At 38.1% G+C, this 25003-nt stretch overlaps 1 protein-coding gene across 5 annotated transcripts; it reads left to right on the top strand.

Moving 5' to 3' along the window:
* Positions 1–361: 361 nt before the first annotated feature.
* LOC131231462 (uridine nucleosidase 1-like) lies at positions 362–14278 on the top strand. Of its 5 annotated transcripts, none has more exons than XM_058227657.1 (9): positions 362–492; positions 4140–4255; positions 4784–4843; positions 8448–8630; positions 9142–9246; positions 10921–11017; positions 12345–12452; positions 12995–13130; positions 13821–14278. In XM_058227657.1, the coding sequence occupies exons 1-9, from the start codon at positions 447–449 to the stop codon at positions 13927–13929; spliced, it is 960 nt and encodes a 319-aa protein (XP_058083640.1). In that variant the 5' UTR covers positions 362–446; the 3' UTR covers positions 13930–14278. The 5 variants fall into 5 exon arrangements, with proteins under 5 accessions (XP_058083640.1, XP_058083639.1, XP_058083641.1 ...); XM_058227656.1 differs by having other exon boundaries at positions 9142–9291; XM_058227658.1 differs by lacking the exon at positions 12995–13130 and having other exon boundaries at positions 9142–9291.
* The last annotated feature ends 10725 nt before the right edge of the window (positions 14279–25003 follow it).

The following is a 25003-nucleotide window of genomic DNA, read 5'->3' as shown; positions in this document are numbered from 1 at the left end:
GTAGTAATTAATTTCCATCCAATCTGTTGATAATCTGTTGATAAGGTCACAAAGATTTGAATGAAGAGGAAAAACAAATATCACATTGATTCAAAATTTTTGTAACTCTAAAAGGGTTTCAATGGTAGACGTTTAATCCACCACTGTTTTTTTCAGTGTGGTCTACTTGATTTTTATATCTTTCTTATTTTTCGGTTAAAGCCTTACGAGGAGATCGCCAAATGGATGGACGGTTTGGATATAACACATACCTCGTGATGGGACCCACAGAACTCGCTGATGTCAACACATCAGCTAGACCGCTGGTGTATGGTACACCAGTCAATCCGCTTCCATATAAGGTGGAAGCCTGTCTTCTCTTTCAACATAGGAGCAGAGAGAAGAAAGGAGATTTTCCCTTCTTCTCCTTCTACGAAAGTCTTTTGATTCGATTAAAAAGAGGGAAAATGGAGTTATCTGGAAAGATCATCATAGATACAGATCCTGGGATCGGTAATTTCTCTTCTCTTTTCCTTTTCTCCATTTTTATTTTTATTTCTGCCTTTTCTTGCTCATGCTATTTTTTTAAACCTGTTTTCCAGTAGAGTAATGCTTTTATGATGTACGGTTGTTAGTACTCCACACGCTGCATGCGTGCATGGTGATCAGGACTCTTGTTATGGTGGCCCACCATGTGAATTGTAGTTTTAGTGGGCCATTGCCCTTTTTAAGAGATCCTCGCCCATTTTGGGTCGTTGATAAGAGGGATACTGCAGTCTTTTCGGATGGTGGCTTACTAAAGGAGGGTTTGGATGGTAAGTTATTTTACATAAAGCTACTTATACCTCAAGTAGCTTATCTTATTTTCTACTGACTAAGTAGATTTGTATATTTGGTAAACATCGTACTTATTAGCATCCGGGATAGTAAGTACTCATCCTTCATGTTATGTCTGGGTGGAACTTTTAATGTGGACCGTTCATTATGTTGGGCCCACAAAGAAGCTTTAGGCCAAATCAAATACGACAAACTGAACCCTTTATTCTACCTTTCTACTCTTCCTGTACGTGCCAACGTTGCACGAGCTTACGAGATTCAGGTGGCATATCAGGTGGGCCCCACTGGTTAGCAGACGATGAACGGTTAAAATAAATCACCTATCATTGAATCTGTATTCAAACGTAGATAAGTGAAGGCTGCAAGAGCCGGTGACGGCATGCTTCTGTGGCACGTGTGTGAGATCCTGGCCAGTCATCAGGTGAGCTATTGAATGAACATGTCAAATCTCACAGATCATGTTGGTCCACTCATCTTCAAGTCCACACGTGCACTGGGTACGGACCACTTTCATTTTTTTCTAACCGTCCAATTTTCTGGAAGTTTGGAGCACCTGATGAGTAGAACAGCCTAATTTCGGGCGAGGCCATGCTCACTCCTGAAACCACTGATCAACGGTCTAGATCCCACATGCTTAGTGAGCACATGACACGTGCCAAAAATCAACCTTCCACGAGCATTTGTCTATCAGTGCTTGGAGATCACTGTAAGTTATATTGCTCCTAGTTGCATCAGTTCACTCAGACAGTTCCATCAATTAATCTGAACTCTCCATTAAGTCTATAACATTTTTCATGGGCTACTGATAAAAAATAGTACTAATCGGATGATCCAATCCATCCGTGTTTGGGCTTTTTTTTATATAGCCATCCAATTTTCAAGCCATGGATGGGATGATTATGATGTCCTAACAAAAGTGATTCTTTAAAATCATAATCAATCTATGCTGTGCCTAATATATAGATGGACCAAATTGTTGATTGGCCTATTTTTATGTAAATGATCTTCACAGTCCATCAAGTGAGGCCCTCCTTGAATATGTGTCATTCATTATTAGGGGCTGACCTTCAATGTTAACTGTCCTCATGTGGGGCCCACCTTGATATGAGTCATCTATCATGTGGGGCCATCATCAATGTTATTGTCCATCATGTGGGCCCACTTTCAATATCCACCGCTCATCATGTAGAGCCCACCTTTGATGTAGAGCATCCGTCATGTAGGCCTCACCTTCAATGTGGGCCATCCATCATGTGGGGCCCACATATTTATCATGAGTGGCCTACCTTTGATGTGGACAATCAATTATCTCGGCTCACATTGGTGCAGGTCATCCATAATGTGGGGCCCACCTTGACATGGACCATTTATCATGTGGGCCCAACCTTTGATATGGACCACCTATCATGTGGGGCCTCCTTTGATATGAACCATCCATCACATGGATGGAGTAGAAATGTGAAAAATTGAAAAGCAAGAAAAATAAACTTACCAGGATAAGTACCTTTGATGGCAGAGATTGAAATTACTCTTGTTATTTTAAAAATTGTGAATTTTTAGACACTAAGAAAATTAAAAGTGGATTCTAATTATGTTCTTTGTGGCACTTTGCAATGCTAAATAAATGTCAATGCTCCTTGCATATGCAATGCCCAGCGTGTGCGAAAGTGGCAGATGCTTGGAAGATCCAATCCATCCATTGGGTGTGTCCCACTTTAGTTTTGCCCTGGCCCAAAAATAGCCTTGTCTGCTGCTCATCAGGTGAGCCCAAAATTCCAATTGAAGATCACATAACTGAAACCAGATGTCTTCCCACCCTAATATAGGTTAAGGCTGTCAACGAGTACCAAGAGCTGTGAGTAGTCAATGGACCTGACCCACTTTGATGGGTATGGGTGCAATTTCTCATGTCTGTTTAGAAATTGAGTGAGGTTCAGGTCTATCATATTGGACGGTTACAAAGCATTCAATTAATTTTAATAGTGATATTATATACATTAATTATTTTTTGTAATAGGATGAGGTTTGCTAAGACACACATGTAAGATAGACTATTTACACCATGGATGTGTCGAAGTGGTTTACGTGTGTGATCTTATAAATCCATTTAAGTGGGCCCAACAATGTAAATGCCCTTATTTGATGTGGAATCATTCGGAAACCAAAGGTCCAAAGATGCAATGGTTGCTCGACGAGTACCTACACTTGATCAAAGTGGATATATATGGTAGAAGCTGTTAAAGTCCATTAATATACATTGATACACCATCTTCTAACGGCTCGAGTTTTTAGAGTAAAGTAGTGATTTGGCATGGTATTAGAGTGGAAGGTGGGGGAATGTTAAAGTCCCTTGATATACATTGATACACCATTTTCTAATGGCTCGTGTTTTTAGAATAAGGTAGTGATTTGACATGGTATTAGAGTGGAAGGTCTTGTGTTTTTAGAGTAAAGTAGTGATTTGACATGGTATCAGAGTGAAAGATTTTGTGTGCAGAGTTTCACCCTGCACATGCAGGGGAGTGTTAAAGTCCCTTGATATACATTGATACACCATCTTCTATCGGCTTGAGCTTTTACAGTGAAGTGGTGATTTGATAGAAGCTTGTACTGAGTTTGAAATATTTGATTTACTGTATTGTGATGTATTAGGCTTCTGTTTTGTTTAACAGACATTAGTCTCTAACCCAAAACTTGAGAGTTCTGAAAGTTACCAAAATTTTCTAGTTGAAGAATATTTATGGTAATTGCTTTGCTTTTCTTTTGTTATTCAGTAGCATGTTCATATATACTGTGATGTCTTCTTTCTGTTGTTTGGTAGTATAAGATTGCACCAGGGTGAGTAAATATACAATGTGAATATAGAATTATCCCTTCAGTGTCTTCTCTCATTGCTTTCTTTTTTAAGGTGGACATGAATCAGCTCTTTCATTTATTTTTCCGAGGAAATTTGCTTGCGTTGTTCGCCATTTGTTGTTTTTCCATGTGCCTCATTACAATGTGATTCAGACTGCTTCATCTAGTAGGTCACCATGGATGGTCCAAGTGTTAAAGAGCCCATTGATCATTGATCTTGCCTTTCATACAAGTTGATACATAGACCATTTTTCTAGTCCTTTGTATGGGTGGAGGCTGATCTCTGACGATGGGATTTCTGTTATATAAACATTTGAATCACCACATCAAGGCACACAAGACACTAGCAAAAAAACATAAGCAAGAAGGGTGAGCAATCTAGCGAAGCTTTTTGTCTTAGTATAGTTTTATCGATAAATGTGTAGTTGTAGAGTCATTTTCCTTTTTCATTCCTGTGTTTGTTGCAGATGATAGCATGGCCATCTTGATGGCTTTTCAAATGCCAGATCTGGAGATCTTGGGTTTGACAACAGTATTTGGTAATGTTAGTGCAGAACATGCCACTCGCAATGCATTGGTTCTGGTACGTAGGAATTTCTTATCTTAGTATGCCAAGAATCATGTATTTTTATTTTTTGAGATCCGCTAATCCCACAATTGTCCAGAAGGAACCTTATCTAATTATCAAAAACATATGCTGATGTGCCACACGGGTGCGAGATTCAAGTCGTCCATCATGTGGGTCTTACCGTATAGATGCGCTGACACAAATTCAGGCTGGTGGTGATAGATTCTGAAACAAATGAATTGATGAAAAACTGTGTATGTTTTCCCAATCTGTCCATTTGTTCTAACATTGAATTGCATGACTGGCTAGATATTTTGGCCAAGGGCTCTGGACAGTGCTGGATGACGTGAATCTTGCAGCCATTTAGGACTTTGGCACATGGGTGGTGTTTAGATTGGGATTCTTTGTATATTCATGTAGGATTAACAAACCTCATATTTTACAGAAATGATTTTGATTTTATGACTCTTAAATTTCTAAGGTTTCCTTTCTCATGTTTTAGGAATGTGTTCTTCATTAATTACTATTTTTAATGTGTCATAGTGTGAGATTGCGGGGAACACTAACATTCCAGTGGCAGAGGGAAGCCATGAACCTTTGAAGGTATGAGGACATTATAGTCACTTAAAATACCTTTGCTTAATCCATATACATGGTCCTTCATCAAAATTGCATAATTGGTTGATTTAGACGTCTATGGCAGTTCTCATTACATCAGCTTAATGTTTGCTTTGATTACTAAATTTGATTGTATTCCATATTGCAGTTCAAGATTAGGGCAACTTAGCTTTATTACCACCTTAGACTTTAATGTTCTGTAATCTTCATATTGACATGATTTTCTTTTTGTTTTTCTTCTCTTTTTCTATGGGTTGCAAAGAATTTGATTCAGAGTATGAAATTGTTGAACTCCCTTTTCATTTTTACTTGATTTTGTCGATTGGCAACAATAATTTATCAAATGAGATGAAAACATCTCATAAAAAAAATGAAAACAGGACGATGGGAGATCATCCATCTCTAGATACTCTAAAGCTCATTACTGCACACTCTCTCAAGCTCTTTTTTTCTTTTTTTTTGGAACCCAACATAAGTGTTTAGACTAAAGACCCATGTGTGCAGAGTGGACAGGGTGCCCATGTGTGCAGAGTGGACAGGGTGCGTAGGAAGAGACTAGATACAAGAAGTAAGTAGAAGAATAATCTCACGTCACAGGTCAAAGTTCAAACTACCATCAATCTATGCCATCTACAAAATCTACAGATCATTTAGGGTTTTGAGATCTGTATCCCCAATATTCAAATTTGAGATTTGAAATCCCTATTTCGAATCTGGACGGGATTCAAAATCCTTAATTCATTTTCTAGATTTGGGGCTAATCTGGAATTCCCCAAATTCTCGATCTGAGATACGAAATCCCTAATTAGCTGTTGAATACAGGGATTCGAGATCCTTAATCTCAAATTGATTTTGGGGTTATAAAACTGAAATCCCCAATCTAGAATATGGGATTCGAAAGTCCTAATTATAAATATTTCTGTATTGAGGGATTCAGAAATCCCTAATTAACTGGATTAGGGTTTCGAATACTCCCTTATATCCAATTTCTGAATTCAGGGAAAAATCCCTAATTTACTGAATGAATCTGTAATGGATGAATCTGATCATCCATGACTTTTGCACAGTGGCTCTGATACCAACTGTAAGAATTTTTGGATGCGAAAATCCTAGAGATCTGCTGTGCATAGAACATGGAGATCAAGGGTTCGGATGGCTTACCTAAGTGGGATGCCATTGCTGAGAATAATAGAATACCAAAGCTGTAGTCTTCCTTTCCTTCACACCAATACGCATAATAGTAGATGGGACTTAGGTTCTGTCATTGTGTCGGATTGGGGACCCAACTCCTCTTATATAGAAGTTGGGAGATGAGAGTTTGAATCCCATCATAACTCTCTCTCCCATGCTCCACATTGTTGTGTCCTAGCTCAACTCGAACAGCCTTACGTAAGGCTATAACATTCCAGCCCTAATACGTATTTCTACGCAATCAGAGTTGCGCAGCAGATCACTGGGCCCACTGGTTTACTTAATTAATCACATAGTCCATTGATATGACAATCCAGGCCGTTGATCAATAAGGCCCACCACATAGAGTTCTTACAAGCTATACATCTGTTGGGCTACACATATATGAAGTTACTGCATATAATCATTGTTCATAGTATTGGTATGGTTACATGTATCGCTACGTGGCGATATGGAAACATGTATCGATATTGCTGATATTATCACCAATACCCGGAAACGTATCGCTGACTGAGGGAAACATTGGCGAAACATGGGAAAATGGTGGAATTTCTCAATGAAACTTCAGGAGATGCTCAAATGCACATATTTGCATATTTAGGAATCAAATAATTGTAAAAAAAGACACAAAATAATAAGTTTTCCATTATTGGGAGCCTAAAATCATGTAATGCTGACTCGGGGAAATATTAGGGAAACATGAGGAAAATGGTGGATTTTTTCAATGATACTTCAGGAGATGCTAAAGTACACATAATTACATATTTAAGAATAAAATAATAGCAAAAAATATATATATTTGCATATTTAGGAATCAAATGATAAGTTTCCCCTTTAATGGAGGCCTAAAAGCATGTATCGTTGACTTAGAGAAACATTGGTAAACATGGGCAAAATGGTGGATCTATCCATCCATGCATACACATACATAATACAATCACATGCATGACAATACTTTGGTAATATACCACCGATACTTGGAATTTCTGATTTACTAGTGTTATTACTATCGCCAAGCTAGTGATATTGATAATATCACGGATACTCGGAACAATGCATACAATATCTATATATGTAGTATATTGCAAAATTCCCTCGAAGTCCTAAACTCGCTGGGTTTAGGCTAGGCTGATGGGCTTTTAGACACAGCCTGAGCCCCAGCCTGATAAATGAAATGACTTGAAGTTTAGGCCTGGGGCCAGCCCTTCAGCTTGATTTGCCAGCTCAAGCCCGGCCCAAAGCAGGCAAGAACCAGAAGCCTGACGGGCGAGCCTTGCCCATCGACAGCCGTTATTGTTTCTCGGCAATTTGGACTTAACTAATAAATGAAAAGTTTTGTTCCAGTGCTTGGCCCTCTTTCCATAAAGTTGGTTTTAATTTTTAACTTTCTTGAGTGGTCATGCATCAATATTGATCCAAAATCCTTTCTTTTTCTTTTTGTTTTCTTTTGGTGCAACTTCAAGAATCTGGCTTGTCTATTTCCAACATGTTCTACAAAAAATGAAAAATTCTTTATGGCCCCTCTGCCCCTACCAGTGGGATTTCAAAATACGCTAGCTTTCCCTGTCTCAAATGATCCTTTGGAGCATAGTCATAATTCCCACATGAAAATACTCAGGAATAAAATAGGAAAATTAAAACTTCTCACCTGTTTTGTTGCTATTTTTGTACTAGTTATGTATTTTACTATATCTTAGGTAGTGTATGCCATTGTGCTGATTGGTGGGACTTCTGAGTCAAGGTTTGGAAAACAGAACCTGCATCAAAGCAATGTTCCATTTTCCTATGTTTCCTTTCCAAATCATATTTGAGATAGGTATGTGAAGGTCTTGAACATGTGAAGCTTGGTATGGGAAGGTTTCGAATGTGTGAAGCTTTTTAACCTTGAAAAACTGAAATTTCCAAAACATTCCCTTAAGATTTTATTATTTATTAATTTTTAATTTTTTGACTCTTTTATTTATTTATTTATTTATTTATATGTTAGCTTGTCTGTGTTAATAATGCATTAATTATCAGTATTAAATATTCATGTGGACATGTACGTTTGTAGGATTTCATGTCTTTTGTTTGACACCTTGTGACAATGTCTGTTTCACATATTGTGATATTGATTGATAGTTACAATTGGAATTTGGAAGTTTCTCTAACCTTAATATGGATATCTTATAATATCTTCTTATCTGTTGCAAACAGGTTCTTGAATGCTGTGAAGTTTTCTGTAGATATGCCAACTTAACCCTGGATATGCTCTTTGTTCCTTGATAAATATTTCCAGGAAATTTTCATGCTTCAGTGTTTAGGGAAGCATGAAAATTGCACAATATCTTTTGTATAAGACTAAATTTCAAATTCAAGTAGTACTACTTTTTCATTTGACTGTTGCATTTTGGAATAGGGTGGAAAGCATGAAGTTGATGAAACTATTCATGGTTCTGATGGATTGGGGAACATATTTCTACCACCCCCCAAGGGAAACAAAATTGGGAAAAGTGCATCTGAATTCTTGATCGATAAGGTGTCAGAATGCCCTGGTGTTGTATCCATACTTGCATTAGGACCGCTGACGAATTTGGCATTGGTAAGTGGTAACCAAGAAATTTCTTCTGTCATGTGGATCTAATGGTCTGTGCTGATTATACTTGTAACTTGACTCACTTGAATTTGTGCCAAGACAGGGGGGCACATGGTTCGGTGATCCATACTGTTAATCTGGTGGGCCCCTCTGTGCATGTAGATGCTTAAAAGATCTTTCAGATTGGAAGATCTCATCTCTAGCTTATTTTTCCTTCCAATGTAAACTGGACTGTTTTCACATTTACCTATTTGTAGGCTACTGATGAAGGGTTAGAATCTTCTGATCTTAGAGTATTTGTGGGCAGGCCCCAATGCATGGTGTGGTGCCCATAAGATCAGCATTTTTTTCACTGTACCATGGGTCCCACATGTACAAAATCCTATACTGCAGAAAAATAATACATATGCTGATGCTCAATGCTCTATAACCATTTTAAATTAACTTTTTGTCTCCAATGCAGTATCCATTGTAATCAGACCTAAATCTGTGATTTTTGTTTTGGTTGTTTCATCAGGCAATTAAAAAGGATTCATCATTCGCTAGCAAGGTGAAGAGAATCGTCATACTTGGTGGGGCTTTCTTGACCTCTGGGAATATGAACCCTGCTGCCGAAGCAAATGTAAGTATCTCTTTTCCGCCTATCCTTCTTGGAGTATCAATGAAAGTAATGCCCCTACAAACTTTTATTAGAAGGCCTTGATGAAACACCTACACTGCATATCTGATCAAGAAACACAAACACACACACACACACACACACACACATCATTTTGAAATTTCAATCTGTAGTTGTCCATGACAAAGCTATAACGATAAAAATTGAGATATTGATTTCTATTTGATATTTGATTTTCAAAAGCTTACCTTGATTAAAATTAACACACTGCATTTTGAAATAGAGTTGTATGTGACAAAGCTGAAATGATAACAATTGGGATAGTGATTTTTATTGATTTTTTTTTTTTTTTTTGTGTGTTATGGGGATGAAGTAAGAGCTTCAAACTGAACTCCTCCAACTTGAATTATCACATAATGGTGTGGTCCACCTGAAACTTGACATTAGTTGCCTATCTTGTTTCTGATATAGAGAGCCGATTGGACACAGTGAAGGAAGAAACAAGGCCAAAGGATGGGGTCACTAGGACACATGATCTGATGAGGTTACCATGAAATGATGCTGACATCACAGTGGGGTCATCCCACTTCTGGTGAGACCAAAATTCATAGGGTCAACTGTTCTTAATTTTCAACGAGTAATGTTATTTTATGACATTCTTAGGGAGTCTTGGTTGATTCCAGTGCTAGAAATTAGCTTAGGATGTTGGAGTCCTTCAATTTTTTGAGTCTAGGAAGGATTTCTAGATTTCAAAGTTTTTAGGCTAAAAGTGCATTTGGTGGCAGCTTCTTTTTTCAAAGTAGAAGCTATTCTACACTTTAGAATACCTTCTATTTTGTAAGAGAAGCTGCCAGAAGTAGCTTCTGGTGGTGTTATCAAATCCCTATAAAAGTAGCTTCTAAGTGTTGTAGTTCCCTTACAATTCACAAAGTCAAGGGACTGACATGTATATGGACTTCTTTTTTTTGTTACTTTTTCTTTTTTTAAACATGGAACCAAAGATATTCTATAACCAAGTTGACTTGTTTTAACAAAAAAAAATTATTTTAACTTTTTCTTTTTTTGAACATGGAACCAAAGCTCTTCTGTAACCAAGTAGACTCTGTTTCACTTGAGAACAAAACAAGTTACCCCTCTGTTCTTTTTCTGCAGCTGAACCTCAACCAGAAGTATATATGACTGAATACTGATTTATGGTTGATTTTGGCTCCCTATTTGGGCTTCTAGATCTTACTTATCATTTCTATCAGTTCCCTAACTGCTAGATCAGAAAGAGCCTAAAGCTGTGGGCCATGGCTAAATGGATACGATGTAGATTGCACTAGTCATATCTGTAGTCCCACGAACTTTTGAATTGAAAAATAATGCATCTGAGAAATTCAATAAACATACAGTTTATGTAAGGCATGAAACACCTTTTACTTCCAGTCTTTTGGGATTTCCTCAGCAAAATGACAGGTTAAAGCTGATGTGTCAGGTGTGGAGCCTACAGATTCATGATATTGTGGCCATCTGGATTTTAGGCCATTCTACATCCAAATTTAGCTTAATTGGTCAATTGAGCTCTTTATCATTTCTGCTCATATGCAAGTCATTATTAGTTTTTCCCAAGATTTTCAGGCTTTCAGATTGAAATAGTCTTTTGCATTGCTAAGGATAACCCTATTGTCTTTTCAGATATATGCGGACCCGGATGCAGCAGACATCGTGTTCACTAGTGGTGCAAATATTGACATTGTTGGCATAAACATCACCACCCAAGTCGTACTAACAGGTTTCAACTTTGTCTTCTACTTTGTTTCATGACTCGATGCGACTATTCCTTCGTTAACATTGTATAAGTACAGGACAGTGGTCCATTTTCCTTTTTCCAGACCATTGATCTTATGGGTCCCACCATGAATGGGGGATGCACCGGAAGTTTCCTAGACTGAAAACACCTAATCCTTTGAACTTTGGCTACTTCTTTGAATGTTGACCTTAGCTTTCTTCTTTTCTAAACCTTCTAATTGTGGGCCTACCTTCAAAAGGGGGAAAAAAAACCCACTATATGTAGGCCACTGAGTTATTGATCTTCCAATATGAGGGCCTGTTTGATTTTTCAGCTTAACTGTAATTACCTTGTAAATGGGTAATAATTATTTACTTAGGTAATTACTGCATCTTTCCCAATGTAAACAGTGACAGCCTACTTTTTTAACACTAAAATTGAGAATTTTGTGAAATAAATGTGGGGCCCACCGTGATGTATGTGGCTTATCCACACTGCCCAGCTGAATTTAGGGCATGAGTGCAAAAATAAGGCAGATCCAAAGCTCAAGTGGACCACACTACAGGAAACAGTGGGAATCAAATGCCTACCATTAAAAGCTTCTTGGGGCCCATAGAAGTTTTGGGTCAAGCTGATATTTTTGCTTTCCCCTTATCCATGTTTGTGTGACCCTATAAACCGATTAGATGATGAATAAATCTCAATATGTGCCCAATGAAGGAAACAACTTTCAATGGTGGACGAATTAAGGCCATTGTTTCCTTTCTTGTGGGCCATTTGAGCATTGGATCTGCCTCATTTTTCAGCTCATGCCTCAAAATGTTTTGATAAAACAGATGGACAGCGTGGATATAACATATATACATCACAGTGGGGCCTATAGATTTAAGTCAATACTTTTAGACCAATTTTCGAGGTAGAATTACTCATCCATTTTCAAATCAGGTTAAAAAGTAATAATTACTTATTTACCAGGGATTTACATGCAATATGGAAAATCAAACAAGCCCTGAGTGATTTTGTGGGCATCAACCCCATCTTGGGTCCAATCAGAGCAACAGTCTAAGCCACCAAACTATGTGGAGTCATTGATCTTCCAGTCTGAGGGATTTTGTGGGTGGGCCCATCAGATCAACAGTCTAAACCACCAAACTATGGTCTCCACATGTATAAAATCATGCACATCAGCAAACCATATGTTTGTTGAAGATCAATATCCAAAATTTCTCTTCTGCCATGCTCACTGCACATGCTATATTCCTCTGGTTGGGCCATAGATGCAGCTTTCTCCTGTTATCTTCAACTTGCTACCTTCTTTTTGCTGTTTCAGATGCAGACCTTGCTGAATTGAAGGCATCGAATGGAAGATATGCACAAATAATATCTGACATGGGCCAGTTCTACAGAGACTGGCATGTGAAATCTGAAGGCATTTACGGTATCTTTCTCCTTCATTACTTAAAGCTTATCTAAGATACTGATATTGACTTTATTTCTTATTGCTGCTATATGTGCATGCTTCTTCGAGTTACCCAAAGTTTTCATAAAATGAATCTCGATTGTCCATGTATCACTTGAGCATGGTGATGACTGTTGATACAGCAGAACAACATGTTGATGTAGGACAATAAATCACTTGCTTTAAAAGCTCGAACTGATAGAGCATGGCGAATCAATGCATTTATCTCATAGCCCAAGCCTCACATCCCATGCGTTAGGACCTCGGCCGAACAACACCCATCCGCTTCACAAGAGCCACCCGCTTCACATGGGTGGGGCCTGCCTCACATGGGCTGCTCACCTTGAGTGTGCCCCTGCATTCCACATGCCACTCCACTCGAGCTCAGTGTGAAAATGCCCTTGCACCACACATTCACTGCCTCTATCATGGGGAACATATGATTATGAAATGCGCATCATAATAACACTTCTCTATATGCATTGATACTTTAAACAGCTCCCTCATGTTGTGTAATTCAGGGATTGTTCAGCACGATCCTGTATGTTTTGTTGCACTAGTACGGCCTGATCTTTTCACATTCAAGAAGGGAGTTGTGAGGGTTGAGACCCAGGGCATCTGTTTAGGACTTACCTTGTTGGACCAAGGGCTGAAAAGGTACAGTCCAACTAGTTTCTTGTGCTGCCTCTTGCCAATGGGATGTTTGTTGAGCACCTGTGTAAGATCAAAGCTGCTCATCAGGCTGGCCCACTACTGTATAGATGCCCTAGACAGAAAATAAGGAAGGTCTTCTCATTGGCGATGAAAATGGATGGTTAAAGAAAGTTGTCCGATGTTTCCCATCCAGCTTACATCTACGGCTCACAAGCTGATAGGACTGACCCGAGTTTTTGCCCAGGCATCTACATGGTGGGCAACAACGTACAAAAGAATAGATGTTAAAGTTCACATTCGACATACATTTATGGTCTCTCACATGAGCAGGCTGGCTTGAGTTTTTGCCAAGGCATCTAAATGGTCGATGCCATCGAGTAGAACACTAAAACATTCCAGCGATTAAACATGGATTTTCCGGATGCATCTTCGATGGGACTTTGATGGCATCGATGACCTGTTGATGACAAAGTGTCCAACAACCAACATGGGATTTCCAGATTTTCTGGATGGCATCGAGCAGCTGTTGATGGCATCAATAGACACTGTTGCTGAAAGATTTGAGACATCAACAACAGGGACCAGCCTAGTAATAAGCTTAGATCTTGCACACGTGGGCCCCATTGGGACATCTTCCATTTCACCTGTCTGAGTCCTGTTTGCATTTCTGATTCTGTTGAACTTTCGGCACAGATGGAATGGGAGTAACCCTTGGACAGGTTATTCATCAGTCTCGGTTGCATGGACAGTCAATGTCGAAGGAGTCATTGCATTTATCAAGAATCTGGTAATGAAACCGTGATATCTCAAGGCCTTTCCAGCATAACACTAGTAGGAAAATAATAGGAACTGAGGTGAAGAGGTTGGATTCATTCCAAGAAATTAGAAGAATCTCCTTTGTTAGTTTGTACCTATTTGGTGTCTTTCTATTGTTCGAATTTTCTTGCCTTAATAAACTCATCATTTATCATTTGCTTTGTTGGAAAGTTCATTTAGAAGTCTAATATCCGGGCGGTGAGTTCCGGATCTTGCATCTAATGAACCAGTAGTTCATTCCAAGACATTAGAAGATTCTCCTTTGTTAGTTCATACCTAATTGGTGTCTTTCTATTGTTCGAATGTTCTTGCTTTAATAAACTCGTCATTTATCATTTGCTTTGTTGGAAAGTTCATTTAGAAGTCTAATATCCGTCTGGTGAGTTCTGGATCTTGCATCTGATGAACCAGTAGCATGATGTCGACCTCCTTACATTACATCAGGCAATGAACTGGAGGAAGAACCTAGTAGTCGTTGCCACCATGCCTGAGCTTGTTATGAAAATAAGATTTGATTTGGAGGCAGAAACTGAAACTAAAAATAGAAGAAGATAAAGCAGAATAATCTGTTGTGAACCAGGCTATGAAGCATGTATGAGATACGCTTTCCTTAAAAGTGTTATTCACCCTTTCTCGTTGGTATGAGATAGCTGCCGAGTTACTGGTGAACCACTTCTAAGATACAACAAACCTTTTGTGATTATACATTTAACAATTACAAAAAAATCACAACAGGAACTCCGCGATGCAGTTTCTGTTCTGGCAGACTCTTATGTATTGTGAAAACAGAGGACCCACAGCAGAGAGAGAAGGTTTTGAGAGGAGATGTTTCTTATAGAGATGATCTGATTAACCTTCGATTTACACCAAGTTTTATAGAGAACGAAAAGATGTGTGATTTCTCAAGAGGTGTTTCTAAGAGATGCATCTGAAATTGTTCACAACGGTTTTGTCGGTTGTCTTTTATGAAAAGGCATCTCTAACGGTTAAGGCTGAAGTAACCGTTCCTTATGGTTCAAAAGCTTGGTGATTAGCTTCCACCTGTTGAATTGGGTCGAATTGATAGCCCAAGCGACATGTATCTAAGACTGAACTGTTGATCGAAGCCAACTGCCTAATCGGCCTGACATGTATCTAAGACTGAACTGTTGATCGAAGCCAACTGCCTAATCGGCCAAACCATCTCACCGAGCATTTCGACCAAGCACTGTTTCTGCTCCAGTCAACCGAAATGCTGATTTCAACCAAACTCTTCTTTAGTCGGCCAAGTTGCCGACTTCAACCACACACTACTTGGCTGGTTCGGCCAAACTCTACTTCGGTCGATCTTTGCTGATCTGACAATTGGAAGGACGAGTTTAGTTGATATCAGTCTAGTCGCATCGGATCACATTAGTCCATGATAGGTCAAGTGGGAGTGTCACTCACGACAGTATTAGTAAGTGTGAAGTGCAAAGTATACCACTAGGGCCTTTACAACCACACTGCCTCATAGCCTGTATATGAGTGCACGTGCATGTGTTCCTGTGCTCCACGTAAGCCAACCCTCTTCTCTCTGCCATCTCCAAATAAGAGTACTACAAAAGACATCATATATAAACCTCTCAAGTTCCTTCTCCCTTAGCAATGGGGGACAAAACTGTTAGCCCCTCAATATGCATATACACAACCTTATGACATCTGGAGCTTTTAAAGAAAGTGGTGATTTAACATGGTATTAAAGCATAAAGTCTTTTGTTCAAATATAGGTCTCAGGCTTTTTGAGAAAGTGGCTGTTTAACAAAAACATTTCAAACAGTTTTTGCTTTTACAAACTTTATTTGGAGGGCAATTTGAAATTTTCAATTCTTTTGAATATTTCAAGCATTTTGTAATAAAGTTACAAAAAATGCTTGTGCAAAAGACTATACAATTTCTATTACATGTAATTTAACTAACTCATGACATAAAATCTCAACAGAGTTTGATCAAGTAGTGCCTGCATTCCATCTATCCAGACTGTATTCCTGATGGCTGTGTACCTGATGGCTCCTGATGTGGATGACCATTTGGGCCTTTGACCGTTTTCTGTTGAGTGTGTATCGTTGTTGTGGAAACGGATTGGCTACTCCCCCTGACACCAGCCAATGGCTGGTGGTCGGTGCTCTGTGGGCCCCACCATGATGTATGTATTTCATCCATGCCGTCCATCTATTTTTATAGATCATTTTAGGATATGAGACCAAAAATGAGGTTATATCCCAATCTCAAATGGACCACATTACAGTAAATAGTGTTGAATGAGCGTTGACCATTAAAAACATTTTGGGGGCCATAGTAGTTTTGGATCAAGCTGAGTTTTGTTGTTTCCCTTCATCTGGGCCTGTATGACCTAATCAACAGATTGGATGTCAAATAAACATTACAGTGGGCCTTAGGAGGATTTTAATGGTGGATATCCAATCACTGTTGTTTTCATGTGGTGTGGTCCAACCGAGATTTAAATACATCTAATTTTTGGGATCAAGATTTAAAATGATCTGTAAAAATGGATGAGCGGAATGGATGAAACACACACATCATGGTGGGGCCCACAGAGCACCAACTACCAGCCACGGGGCTGGTGGCAGGGGGAGTAGCCAATCCGTTTTCCGTTGTTGTGTTCTGATGAAGCATGGAGGAATAGATATGGTATCTAGTACCCATTCTGTCTAAGCTCAAACGTATTCAAGGAACCCCTTGAAAATTGAAGAAGCAATGATCGGAGCCATCAATTGAATTGGGAGGATTGATCCCCCACAGCTGGCTGTATGGTCCACCTGATGAGTGGTTTGGCGTGAATTTGACAGATTCTTCGTGGTGGGGCTCACTGTTTACGTGGAGAGCAGATTAGGTGAAACCCGGCCTCACCCGAGACTGTGCAGCCCTTATCATGAGGCCCACATATCCATGCTGTCCATCGTTTTTCTAGATCATTTTAGAGCATTATCCGAGAAATTAAGCATATCCAATTATCAGGTGGACCATATCATAAGAAACGGTGGTGATTGACAGTGATACCATTAAAATACGTCTGAGGGCATACATTAGTGTTTATTTACCACCCATTGATAAGGCAACATAAGACTGAATGATAGGAAAAAAATAAATATCAGCTTGATCCAAAACTTTCGTGGCCCATTAATGGTCAATTACCAATCTTTCTTATGGTATGGTCCACACCTTATAATTGGATATGCTTCATTCTTGGGATAATGCCCTAAAATGATATAACAAAATAGATGGACGGCTTGGATACATAATAAATACATCAAGGTGGGCCCCACGGTAACCGCACATAAGGGCCTCACCCAATCCGCTCTCATTTACATGGCTCTCAGATTTCGTGAACAATTGAAAATTTGGCAAGAGAGTGGGGTGTGATCTTCGGAAGCCGATTGGTTATGTACCGCACACCAGCGATCTGGCTTGTGTGGGTACGTGTCGTCTCCTCGAGCTCCGAGTTGTACGAACGGTTCAAAGGAGATAAAAGTTACATGGCCCTAAAATGATGTATTTATTATATCCACACTGTTCATACATTTATAAGATCATTTTAGAGAACGATACCAAAAATGATTTATATCTAAAGGTTAAGTGGATAGAAATAACGGTGGGGACAATGATTCTCACCGTTAAAACATTTGTTGGGCCCACTATAGCATTGGTTGTCCACCATCCAATCTGTTCATAAGGTCACACAGATCTGGATGGAGTGGAAAAAAAATATTATATCGATCCAACACTTCTGTGACTCCCAAAAGGGTTTCAACGGTAGATGTTCAATCCCCATAGCTTTTTGCAGTGTGGTCCACTTGATATTTGGATCTACCTTATTTTTCAGTTTAAGCCATAGGACCCGCTTCATATTTGGATCTGTCTTATTTTTCGGTTTAAGCCTTAGGACGAGCTCGCCAAATGAAAGTACGGTTGGGATATAACACATACCTCATGATGGGACCCACATAACTTGGTGATGTCACCACACCAGCCAGATTGGTAGTGGGCCACATCACAAGAAAGAGCGTGCGTTGAACTTCTACCGTTGAAATTTTCTTAGGGGCCACAAAAGTTCTAGGTCAAGTTGATATTTGTGTTTTCCTTTCATCCATGTCTACGTGGTCTTTTGAACAGTCTGCGTGACAAACAAACATCACTGTGAGCCCTAGGAAGATTTCAACGTTGGGAATCATTATTCCCACTGTTTCCCATGGTGTGGTCCACTTGAGCTTTGGATATGCTTAAATTTTAAACTCAACCACTAAAATGAGCTGGAAAAATGGATGGAAGGTGTGGATAAATCACTTACATTCACGGTGGGCCCAACACAGTTTACTCATTATAATTATTCAGTACCTAATCTGATTTTGCCTTCGGTCAACTGACATCGTTGTAGTGGACAACCAGTAAACGGATTGCCTGCTCCCCCTGACACCAGCCAATGGCTGATGGTCGGTGCTCTGTGGGACCCACCACGATTTATGTATATCATCCATGCCGTTCATCTATTTTTCTAGATCATTTTATAGTATGAGACCAAAAACGAGGTATATGCAAATCTCAAGTGGACCACGTTGCAGGAAACAGTGTTGAATGAACTTTGACCATTAAAAACATTTTGGGGCTATAATAGTTTTGGATCAAGCTGATCTTTGTTTTTTACCTTCATCTGGGTCTGTCTGACCTAATCAACAGATTGGATGTCAAATAAACAGTACAGTACTGGCCCTTAGGGGAATTTTAAAGGGAGATATCCAATCGCTATTGTTTTCATATGGTGTGGTCCACCTGAGATTTATATCCCTCTCATTTTTTGTGTCAAGCCCTAAAATGATCTGTAAAAATGGATGAACGGAATGGATGAAACACATACATCATGGTGGGGCCCACAGAGCACCGACCATCAGCCACCGGGCTGATGGCAGGGGGAGTAGCCAATTCGTTTCCGGACAACCGCAAGTGTTTATGGTATGCACACGCTTTTCGGTCTGCATAGATAGGGTCCATCATTCCATGATACAAACGGTCGATGTGATGGCCCCACCATGAAGTTTATATAATTGAATCTTTGGTTCTTTCTATTCTTTGCTAACCGGTTGGAGGGTTAGAAGTTTCTAATTGAGGAGATCTTAAGATTAGGCCTGATCATTGCATGGTACCTGCCATTTGGCAGCTTGGCAATTATAGTAGATCCTAGTCGATCCATGATGCGGCCCCACAAGTAAGATGACTATACATAAGCTGTTCCTCTTAGTGTGGCCCACATTGACAAATAACATTTCCGCATGGAAATAATGAGTATGTTATCAGGAATTTTACATGATTAATTGGGACGTGGCTTCAATGGATCGCTGATTATGGCCCCACCATAATGTTTGTTTTATATCCATGTTATCCATCCTTTTTGCTGGATCATTCTAGGATATGAACCCCATATTCAAATCTCAGGTGGACCACACTGGTGATTGACCATTAAAACTTCTTATGGCCACAAAAGTTTTAGATCATGCTAATATTTGTGTGATCATTCCATCCAAGTCTCTGTGAACATGTTGGATAGAAAATAAATACTCCAATGGCCTGTAAGAATTTTTTAATGGTGGGAGTTCAAGTACCACTATTTTTTGTGATGTGAATATTAAATTGTGAATGAAAATGTGAAAGTGCATTTGAAAGTGGTTGTTGGTTGTGAATGTTGACTTATATGAATAAAAATGAAAATCTGGATGCAGTTGTACTTTGTGAATGTTGAATTATATATATATATCTGTGTGTGTGTGGTTATGGGTTATAAATGTTGAATTGTATGAATGAAAATGTAGAATGTAGGTGAATATGATTGTGATTTTTGAATTGTATGGATGAAGATGTGGAAGTGTGGGAGAAACACATTAGTGGATGTGCATTTTGAATTGAATGAAACGGAAACTGAGCATCCGACGCAAGTTTTGTTTGAAGCAGAAACTCCTTTCATTTTTGCAGGCACAACCTTTCTTTGTAGTTAAAAAGATGTCATAAATTTGAAAAGTTTTGGAAAAGTTCGACTAGTCGAAGAAAGTTTGACGTGAGGTCTAGCAATGATTTATTTGGGATTTTCGGGACGCTCGACCAGTTGAAGATCTGGCTCGACTAGTCGAAGGTTACGCAGAATACGCGCAGACTGTGTAAATTTTATGCAGTTTCCGGACTATTCCAAAGTTAGTGCGTAAGTGTGGCTTCCTAAACTATAAATAGGAGTCCTTATGTAACGTCCCGTACTTTCCTGTACGAGTACAACCGAGTAACACAACTTAGTATAAATACAAACCTAGCTTGAGCAAATGTTCATGTACATTCTAGTCTAATCCACTATGCCAAAATAGTGAAAAAAGGATAGCTGAAAATCGTCTCAAATCTCAATAAAGGACGGTTTTGAACCATTGCATGGGCCATCCTATTTTGCTGCGTCGTATTACTTATTGATGAACATTAATAAAACGGTTATGGACCGTTTGTAAAAATGAACGGTCATGGACTGTCATTAAAGATGGACAATCAAAGGACTGTTATGAGCCGTCTTTGATGTTACACGGTTACAAACTAAATGTCTTTAAAAAAGGATAGTTATGGAACATCTATAAAAAAGGACGGTCATGGACTGTAAAAGGACGGTTATGGACCGTCATTAAAGATAGACGTTAAAAGGACGGTTACGGACCGTCATTAAAGATAGACGTTAAAAGGACGGTTACGGACCGTCATTAAAGATAGACATTAAAAGGACGGTTATGGACCGTGTCAATATTTTAGAAAAATATGGACGGCCTACAGCCATCGGAAATTTTCTTGATTTAAAAAAAAAATAAAAATCCATAGCAATTTTCTCTGTGTTTCTTTCATCTAATAAAAAAAATATTCAACTAACAAAACATTATAATTTAGAATTAGGAAGAATTGTAGAAACTTCATTTGTTTTTTTTTTTCCAAAAAAGTGGGCACACTTTTTAAAAATAAAACTGATCATTAAAATAAAACTAATTGCAAGCAAATAATACAGAAGTGTTCCAATTCAAGTTAATAGAAACAACAACAGAAATTAAAGCTTTATAAAAAGGGGCATGTGTTAGAGGGATACATCCTTGATTCCCATGCATGAGAGTCCAATGATGATGAGAACAAGAATCGCAATACAAGGGCCTATAAATACGGCAATGTTATCCTGCAAAGAAATATGATAATATTAGATGTTAATGCACTTGATCAAATTGGATATAAAGTTTCGATTAGAGTTACATACAATTTAGTAAAGGTTTGCAATGCCATGCATGGATGATAAGGAAGCTTAAAAGAACTCAAAAACTAAGCCATTTTCTTTTCCTTTGCAACAGATTATGTACAATCTTATCAAAACTAATCAATGAATTAAAAGAGAGTTCAAAAATAAAATAAAATAGAAACAACAATATTCATTTAATGAGATGACTTTCACAGTTTACAAACTTCTAGTATAATGACATTATAAAATCTAGTAGCATAAAACAAAAGGCCATTAAATTCATGGGTTCTATAGTTTATGTAAATTTGCAACCATGAAGCATTTATAAAGTTATGGAAATTTATTTTCATGATATTGACAAACTATTTTTACTAGCAAGGTTTAGCCAAATCAACTTTTAAGCCAAAGTCAACTCCATAGTAGCTTCCATAATCCATTATAGACCTCTAAATCAATAGCCACAATATCTATCTTATTCCCAACCTCATGTATCAAGAAAACACACAACGCTTTGGTACAAGCAAGGTTCTCCAACAAAGATAGCTTCTTAACAACCTTCCACAAAATTATCTTATATTTATAATGTTGCATTTAGTGCAAGAATAAAATTTATATACAAGCTTCTCAACTTGGTGCAAGTCAACTCACTTTTGTTTAATGCCAATAAAGATGCATTTAACAAGGCCAAATATGCATGTTCAGAATTTCACCATAGATAGGATCGAATCCAATATTTCCCTACCAAAAACCTGAAAATCAGAAACTTTTGTCATGATTGTAGAGATTTGTCATCGTCATCTAAGCCTTGCTCAATTCTATTTATAAATTTTGTTAAGTCTACTTATAATTATCATTGACTCTTAATCTATTTATTATGAAAATCTTAAATATCACCTGATAATACTCATTTGATAAAGCTTGATTGGAACGAATAATTTGGTGAAGATCGGTGTCTATGAGCTCATAAACAATGTACACATCATTAAATGTTCCCCTATAAGGAGGTGATATTATATCTTTGATAGCCACAACCCGTATGATAGAGAAAAATACAACAGATACAGTCTGTTACAATTCAAGGAGAAAAAAGATGTGTGGCTGCACCGATATTCTAGTACATTACAAACGGCTGCCTGCGTACCCAAAAAGTCAGATTAGAATCAAGTCACTACGTAGTTCTTTTTAATTAACCAAGTTACTAAAGGTCACAAATTTCATATTTAACGAAGTATCATTGAATGTCGTCTCAAATTGTTTCCAGGAGGTGCATTTAGAAAAAAAATTCAAATACGCAATCAATGTATATCTTTGTTACATCTCGTACTGCAACTAGAGACAACTTTCTGTCAATACTTTAGTTACATTTGAAATTGAAATCCTTTAGTGACTTGGTTAATAAAAAAACATATGACAACAAGCCATAATTAATAAAAAAGGATGTTAAAGATTAAATAAATAAAAAAAGGTAACTTGATCAAATAAGGATTTTAGTGAATAATCAAGTTTTCGTCATACAAATTATCAAAGCATGTCCTAAAAGTTTAAAAAGTTAAACAAAAGCATTGAATATTCAAATTCTCATCAGGAATTTGGGCCAAACAACAATTTTACCCAATTGAAAGTGACTGCCTAGAGGTTTAGTCTTCCAGCTGCATCTACTCGGTTGTGATACCAATGGTCATGCACATAGGCCTTATTCATCCACCTATCTCAACAATGTCAAGGTGGTTGATCATATTGCTGAAAATGTATATAATATTGTTGAAACATATTTCCAGGACAACCGGATAGCCTATATTTTTACTGCTGACCATGGAATGAGTGACAAAGGTTTGGAAAGTTTTGGATTCCTTTTTTATTTAATGGATTTTTTATATATTCTGTTAAATTATGTAACTGGATTTGTTTAGTTTTTATCTTCGGAATCCTGCTCAATTCTTATAAAGTGGATGATTCATGCCTTCAATTGTCAACAAAATCGTGGGTCACTAGATCTAGAATCATTTGAAGTATATTACATACTGCTTGCACTGTTATGGTGGTTTTACGTGTTCAATCACTAATATATTCAGGACAGTCTTTGAGTTAGTATATGTTTGATCATAACTCATAAGTTAACTTTTCAATCAATGAATTTTAGAGGGAAACAAATATTTGATGGCGTTTGACATTATCAGAACAAGAACTAGCACTCTAAAACAATAGATATCGTGGACCCCAATTTTCTCCAAAGATTGGATCTTTCCTCATTGAGTTATGCTTCAATTGATTGTAGACTTTTGGTGATGTCATCTCTCTTCCTAGAGAATTGATGTATGACTTGCATGTTTAATTCTCTGGCTCTGTTGACAGGGTATTTTAAAAGTGACTGCCTAGAGGTTTGGTCTTCCAACTGGAAAGGCTTATGCGTGTTTTTTTGGTGGTGTGATTGGGGGATTTCTTCTTTTGCTTCGTGCTGCAAAGTGATGAAGTTGAATTTGGATAGCAGAAGGGAACATACATGTTTATAAGCGTTCCTTTCTGCTTGGTGCTTTTGATTAGATGGTTGCTTCTTGGTGAGAGTTGGTTATACATAACAGATTCTAATTGGAGGGATATCTGGTTCTTCCAGAAGTAAGCCTTTCAAAATCTCCTTTCCTGTTCCACTTATGGTTGAAGGACCTACCCTCCTCCTATTGATACTAAAAAAGTGAGTTGCCAAGTTTGTGTCTGTGGAGAGTTGGAGACTGATAAAAAATCCTTGATAAAGTTCTGTTTTGGATGTTGAAACTTCTGTTGTAGTATATAAGAGGTAAATGAACTATAACTGACCCTCAGGGAAGATGTTTGTAGACCCACTATGAGTATTTGAAATTTTGTCCATCTTGTAGCTTGGGTTACCGCTTGTTTCTTTTATGATTCCTTGATACCTTTTCTTCATGATGAATGTTACTCTTGTATGTGCGCCCCTGGACACAGACCTTGCACTGGACACAGACCTTGCACATGGTAGACTTCGGAATGACACCATGTGTATGAGATCTAAGCAGCTCACTACGTAGGGGTCCCTTTGGATCTTATTTGAATGAAAAAAATTAGACTGGTTGGACAGTCATAATTGCTGGATTTGAAGGAAAAGTTGAATGGTTAGCATTGGCTACATTCAATACTCTGGTTTAATGATCCACATTCTATAGTGGGGCGTAGTGGAGACCAAACGCTAGGCTTGGATCTCATACTCATGTTCCTCTTCTCATATTTGCGGCATGTCAGATTAGCATGTAGGGACCATGTGCAAGATTAGAATAGACTACTGTCTTGAGCAGCTCAGCAAGACTTTCTGAAAATTGCGGATAGGCTAATGCTAGCAATATCATCATTTGTATGAAGCAATCATGTCAAGTCAAATCAAATAGCCTGTCTATCATCTAAAGGTTTGGACAATAAAGCTAGCAATGGAGATGAATCTCCTAACTTCACAGAGCTGAGAATGCATGAAATATTAGGGTATGAAGTAGATAGCACAATGTCAGTCCTATCTTGAAAATAATAACTGCACCTATGACGCACTGCTTGGCAACGAACTCCCATGGAATAGAATGTAGATTTATACAACGGTTTATATGGTTTTGAATTTTTCCAGATGCATACAGAGTATTTGATATTGGTTCCTAATCTCAAAAAATAAAATAAAATAAAATAAAATAAAAAAATCGAGGTAAAATAGCATTGTTCCCCAACCAATCCAGAAAAGCATTACTCGAGGTCACTGCTTCAACAAGAATCTATGGTAGTTTAATTTTTCAAC

This window comes from Magnolia sinica, chromosome 17 (genome assembly GCF_029962835.1).
Source record: "Magnolia sinica isolate HGM2019 chromosome 17, MsV1, whole genome shotgun sequence".
NCBI classification, from domain to species: Eukaryota; Viridiplantae; Streptophyta; class Magnoliopsida; order Magnoliales; family Magnoliaceae; genus Magnolia; species Magnolia sinica.
The sequence above is the reverse complement of the archived record's forward strand: the minus strand, read 5'-3'. Positions and strand labels throughout refer to the sequence as shown.